Raw genomic sequence first — 6,000 nt, forward strand, 5'->3', positions numbered from 1 at the left:
GAATTATATACCCAGCACATGGAACCTTACAAAAGGACTATTTGAGTGGACTCTCCATGCCCTTACCACAGAAAAAGACTGATGGCGGGGAAATGTGGCTCCCTTCTACGAGTGGATTGAAGACTTATACAAACTCGCAACATATAAATGCAGACTTGCCACTGTAATAAGAATTTTAAGGTCCTACATATGTAATAAATGTTCATAAATGTACCAAGAAAAATGTACAAACCACATGTCTGAAGCAGCACAGGAAGACAGCCCTCAAACGTTTCAGGTTACAGACTCCACTAACCCAGAAATAGTGCTTCAGGTTAAGAACTTTGCTTCAGGATAAGAACAGAAATCATGCTCCGGTGGCGCAGCGGCAGCAGGAGGCCCCATTAGCTAAAGTGGTGCTTCAGGTTAAGAACAGTTTCAGGTTAAGAACAGACCTCCAGAACGAATTAAGTACGTAACCAGAGGTACCACTGTACTGTAATAGGTTAAGATCTGGTGAAGTACAATAACAACCTAGGTAAAATACGGTGGTACCTCGGTTTTCGAACATAATCCGTTCTGGAAGACCATATGAGTTCCAAAACATTCGAAAACTCAAAACAGAAGCCTCAAAACGGAAAACTCAATATGGAAGCCACATTTCCGGTTCAAATTCTGAGACGAGTTTGAAAACCAAAGCATTTACTTCCGGGTTTACAGCATTCGAGTTCCCAAAATGTTCATCAATGGAGATGTTCGGAAACCGAGGTACCACTGTATATAGTTTTGGGTCCCCCTTCCCCCCTTTGTTTTCCCTTCTACACAGGTTGTTTCTCTTTCTTGTTTGTGTCTCACCATGTCTGGTGCACATACTTATGTACTTTTTGAACTTTCAATAAAGATTTTTTAAATAAATAAATGGCAAAACACCATAATTATTCTGGAGTTACAGGATAAGAATCAGTAATAGTCTTGATTTTATTTTTAAAATTATGCTCTGCCTTCACTCACATACCTCTAAGGGAAGTTATATACAAAACTTAAAGAATAAGAATAAATGTAAAAACCCTTTAAACAACTTGTATTTCACAGTTTGAGCATCTCTGCTTCAAGTTTTATTTGTGTTTCTGTTTTTTAATTAATGTGTTATAATTTTCATTCTTTTGTACTGTATTTTAATGTTGCTGCTGTTGTTTTGCATTGGGAGCAGCCCAGAAAATTTGTCATGGGGCAACTGTGATGGGGTGACTATACAGATGCAGTAAATAAATACACCATTAACTAATATCTGACTGGTCAGAATTGACCAAACATTTTTGATTGGTGAAATAACCAACCTTGTTGTTGGTGAAATAAACAACCTTGTACACACACACAGTACAATATTTTTCCTTATTCTCCAACACATGATACAACCATTAAATATCATTGAAGAACTACTGCTTACCCAATCTAGGCATAACAGCTCCCAAAAACTGTTCATCTTCCTGGAAGTGATTTTCTTGTAGAGATTCAAGCAATTTCTGTAAAATGTCCTGAGGCACTTTACAGCCAGTGCCTTTAAGTTCAGTGAATCTTGTTAGCCGAAAGCTCTTGTCAAGTTCATAACTTTCTGGGTTAAAGGACTCCCGGACAGACATGATTCTCACACAATAAGTACCAGAAGCTTTTTCTCTTCTTCAGGATATTTGTTGGTATGTTTTCGTGGTAATTATCCTAGTTTGCAGAAAGAAGTATTAATACAATATAGACTTTCTCAGCTTGTTATGCAGAATAGTTTTATATCTATCTATCATCTATCTATCTATCATCTATCTATATCTATCTATCTATCTTTTCCCTTCTATCTAAAAATCTGAGCTGCAACCATACATTGCAAGAACAGACGCCTCCTTCACTAAGGCTACCAGCTCTTGACATTTTTTTAAAAATAGGCAACATTCATTTTTGCATATAAAGCCCCTGCACAATTACTTCCTTGCAAGTTCTGTAGCAGGGGATGGATCTAAAACTACCCACCCTCCTTAGGTCACTTTGACAAGTAGCAAGCGAACATCTACCATGGTTGAATTCAATTTATGTCTCTAATGACATGCCAAACATGAGTTTGGAAGTGCTGTGCCGAGCCAACTGGACCGAATTCAGTGCATAATAGTAGCATATATGTGATCTTGCTACAGGCTTACAGAAAACCAGGTCTTTAAAGGTCGGCTATGTTTATAGCAAATTGACCTGTGTAAGCAGCCCAAGATGTCCCACTTTGCTCCACCCTTAGGTGCATACGCTCCAACATTTCCCAAGAAGAAATTGGGACATCCCCACACACCATCCTGCTGCTGCTGCCTGCTCACTCTCCCCACTGCTGCCTAGGCGTCCACCTGCTGCCACACAGAGAAGGGCCACAGTGACAATACTTCCAGAAGTGGCGCCATTCTTCCAGAAGCTGTGGCCCACCTCGTATGTGTGTGGCAAGTGGTAGCCAGCGAAGGTGCGGAACCAAGAGCATGAAACAAAAAGACACACATATTTTGATTCTGCGCTCTTTGGGTCACCCAGGAAAAAAATGGGACATTTGTGCGGTATGCAGTGGAGGAGATAAACATTGGCTGGATCTAGACACATCAAAAAAGTGATTCAGTTAAACCTGCTGTAAACTTCATAAAGGGAAAGTCTGCTAGTGAAAGATGGGACTCCACAGTGTCATAGTGTTATAATGCATATAAAGCATTTTTTCTTTACTTATGTAGCTGAGTTCATTATGTCTGAAGCAGTCCAAGCAAAGTTAAGCACCCATGACACTATGAAACTGAAACAGTAACATCAACAAATCAGTTTCAGTGGGAACTGTGCCCACGGTATTTAATAGGCAGTAAAAAGTTATGGATTCCTCTACATTTCCTATTAACAATTGAACTTTAACACACAAAACAGTAGCTTTCTCCTCATTCTGTTCCCCCAAACAGGTGTCAATCTCCTGAAGCAGGGCTGGGGAGCCTGTGGCCCTCCAGATGTTGGTGGACAACAAACTTCCACAATCCCTGGCCACGCTAGTTGGGGTTGTTGGGAGTCCAACAATGCTGGGGGAGAAGGCATAGGGAGCTCTCCACCCACCCATTGTTTGAATGACAGACACCTATTTTCCCCATGGAAAACTAAGCCTTATAAGCCATACAAAGAGTCGAGAGTACTTAATGCAGCTACCTATACAATTAAAAGCTGCAACATTCTGTATCTTGACTGAACGGTTTTCTCCTGTTATCTGAAATGAGGAAAGAAGACTGCAGAGCTGTCCCAAACAACTACAGTGTTCACGACACCATACTTTATCCACTTTAGAACAATGTCTTGGAAGTTTGTTTTGTAACTTTGAGAACACACGAGTTAGAATTAAAGTGCTGCATGAAGTCTGTCCGCAGTTGCACTGGAAAAGACCCAGTTTCCATTAGTTCAAAAAGCAACACTGCTCCGAGAATTTAACCTTTGCTTCACCGTAGATCTGGCAAACGAGCACAGCAGGTAAAGCAGGGGTCTCAGTCTGAGGGTCGTGGGTTCAAGCCCCACGTTGAGCAAGAGACTCCTGCCCCGCCAGGGCTCGGGCCAGGGGACTCTGCCCCCCTCCGAGATTCTGCGCGGGGACATCATACATTGTAGGCCGACACGCCTATCCGGAAGGAAACCCGGCCACGTGCGGAAAGGGCTGGCAACCATGCCTGGCCCGGGGAGCCCAGAGGGCGACTCTGCCCCCCCCCCGGCGCCCGCCTGCCCTTCGCGACGGGCCGCTTCCCGCCTCCCTCTCTGCCCGAAGCGGCCCCTTGGCGAACAGAACCGGGGGGGGGGTCCTCTGGGAGGGCCCCTCCGCCATGCGCCGCGCATCGAGAGGGGGCAGTTGGAAGAAGTGGAGGGGAGGCGGGCGTCGGGCGCGCGCCTCGAGGAAGAGGAGCCTTAACCCTTTCGCGGGTGGCTTTAAAGGCATTTCGGAGGCGGGGGAGGCGCGGCGGGAAGCGAAGGCAGCGGGCTGGGGGGCGCCGGGGGGGCTTCTCCGAAGGGAAGGGAGGCGACGGGGCTCCACGGGCCGGCGGGCCGGACAGCGCGGCCCCCTCTTTCTCCTCTCAGGGAAAAATGTCGGCGGGTGGAAAGTTTAACCCCTTCGCCGCCCTCGCGCAGCTCCCCTCCTCCGCCTCCGCCGCAGACTCCGCTCTGGCCCACAGCGGCCCCAAGCCAGCCGCCGCCGCCCGCCCGGCCCTCTCCGCCTCGGCCGCCGCCGCGCCCCTCCGGCCGGCGGAGCGGCCTCTCCTTCCTGCGCAGCCCCTGCAGCCTGGCGGCTGAGGGCAGGGCCGCGTTCCCCTTTAAGCCCGCCCAGGCCGCCCTCTTACCGCGTCTCCCCGGCTGCTCCTCGCTCGCCCGCCCGCCGCCCGCGAACGGGACTCCCCTCCGCCGCCTCCTCGCCCCCCAGCCCAGCCAGCCAGTCCCACAATGCACCGGGCGTCTGGCCGGCCCGGCTCGCGCGCTCGCTCGCTCGCTCTCGGGCAGACGACTCCGCCGCGGCAGCGAGAGGGTTAAGCCACCCCCCTTTTCCCGCGTTTCCTCTCGGCTCCTTCAACGGCCGCTCCGGCCCCGCCCGCCAGGACCCGGAGGGAGGGGCGAGCAGCCGGGGCCGCTACCTGCCTTTAAGGGGAGGGAGCCTGGCGCTCCGCCTGCGCCGGGGGGGGGGGAGGGGGCGGGGAGAAGCCGGAGGCAGGCCCCGCCCCTCGGAGCCCCCCCTCGCGGCTGAGGGGAGCTGGAGGGGCGGCCCCCCCCCAGTTCACCCCAAAGTGCGCGAAGAGGGCGAGGGGCTCTGGGGAGGAAGGGCTTTGTGGGCCGGGCGTATTGCCTGTCCCCCCCCCTTTCCCAAGGATGCCTCTCTCCAGCCTCACTGTGGACAGACATTAGAGTCCTGTATATTCTCCAAAGACACCCAGAGAGCAAGGGCTGTACATCTGTGAGGTGTATCTGGAGAGGTAGGGATGCCATTTGTTCTCTTTTAGCCCTGCAGACTAGGTGTGTCTTAGAATCTTGGGCAAAGCTTTTAAATCGCCTCTGAACATGGGCAAAGTGTATAATATACAATATATACTATAATGTCTTAAAAAAAACATGTATAATTTTTATGCATTCTGAAGATATGTTCTTTGTATTACTAGAAGATATTGAAATAATGTTTCGTCTGCATTCAGAAGGTATTGATTAGATGCTAATGTGTGTGCATGTAAAATGTATTTTGCATGAGGACCCACAAAGTATGGACACCACTTAAGAGGAGTTGCTGCTAGTGGGACTGATTTCCCCCCCTTTCAGTTGTGGATTTATTGAGCAATAACTTGGAGTGACTACTGTTTTACTTTCCTCACAAACTGCTTCGAAATTCCTTTTACAATGTTTTATACCAGTTGCAGAACAAAAAGAAACTTAATTTAAGATATTTTAGTCATAAGAGAAACCAGTTTATATAAAATAAAATTATGGAAACGTTGGAAAAGGTCTAAAGACATATTTTACTTTCTCTCTTTCCTTAGGCTGTTGGTTTTTTTATTTAATGAAAGTCCAAATTTTTTATTTAATGAAAGTCCAAATTTGGCCTTTAACTTTTATATAAGGGAAACTTTAGTCTTGTCAACACAAACTGAAGTATTACTTTGTAAGAACTGTTGGCAGGTGGCTGGTCTAGACAAGAAGGTGGAGTTCATAGAATCATAGAATCATAGAGTTGGAAGAGACCACGAGGGCCATCGAGTCCAACCCCCTGCCAAGCAGAAAACACCATCAGAGTACTCCTGACATATGGTTGTCAAGCCTCTGCTTAAAGACCTCCAAAGAAGGAGACTCCACCACACTCCTTGGCAGCAAATTCCACTGTCGAACAGCTCTTACTGTCAGGAAGTTCTTCCTAATGTTTAGGTGGAATCTTCTTTCTTGTAGTTTGGATCCATTGCTCCGTGTCCGCTTCTCTGGAGCAGCAGAAAACAACCTTTCTCCCTCCTCTAT

At 47.8% G+C, this 6,000-nt stretch overlaps 1 protein-coding gene across 4 annotated transcripts in view; it reads right to left on the reverse strand.

The window, feature by feature from the left end:
- SEPHS1 (selenophosphate synthetase 1) overlaps positions 1-4,637 on the reverse strand; it is a 26,515-nt gene extending 21,878 nt beyond the window's left edge. The window contains exons 1-2 of one of the 4 annotated variants that reach the window (XM_083575313.1): positions 4,459-4,637; positions 1,427-1,695 (exon numbers count right to left, since the gene is read on the reverse strand). In XM_083575313.1, the coding sequence (XP_083431439.1) occupies positions 1,427-1,619 (193 nt within the window). In that variant the 5' untranslated portion in view covers positions 1,620-1,695; positions 4,459-4,637. Of the gene's footprint in view, positions 1-1,426; positions 1,696-3,180; positions 4,135-4,352 lie in introns of those variants that run through there. The other 3 variants (XM_083575311.1, XM_083575312.1, XM_083575314.1) reach the window with 3 other exon arrangements.
- Between the last annotated feature and the right edge of the window lie 1,363 nt (positions 4,638-6,000).

This window comes from Podarcis filfolensis, assembly GCF_964270895.1.
Source record: "Podarcis filfolensis genome assembly, chromosome: 10".
In the NCBI taxonomy this organism is placed as follows: Eukaryota; Metazoa; Chordata; class Lepidosauria; order Squamata; family Lacertidae; genus Podarcis; species Podarcis filfolensis.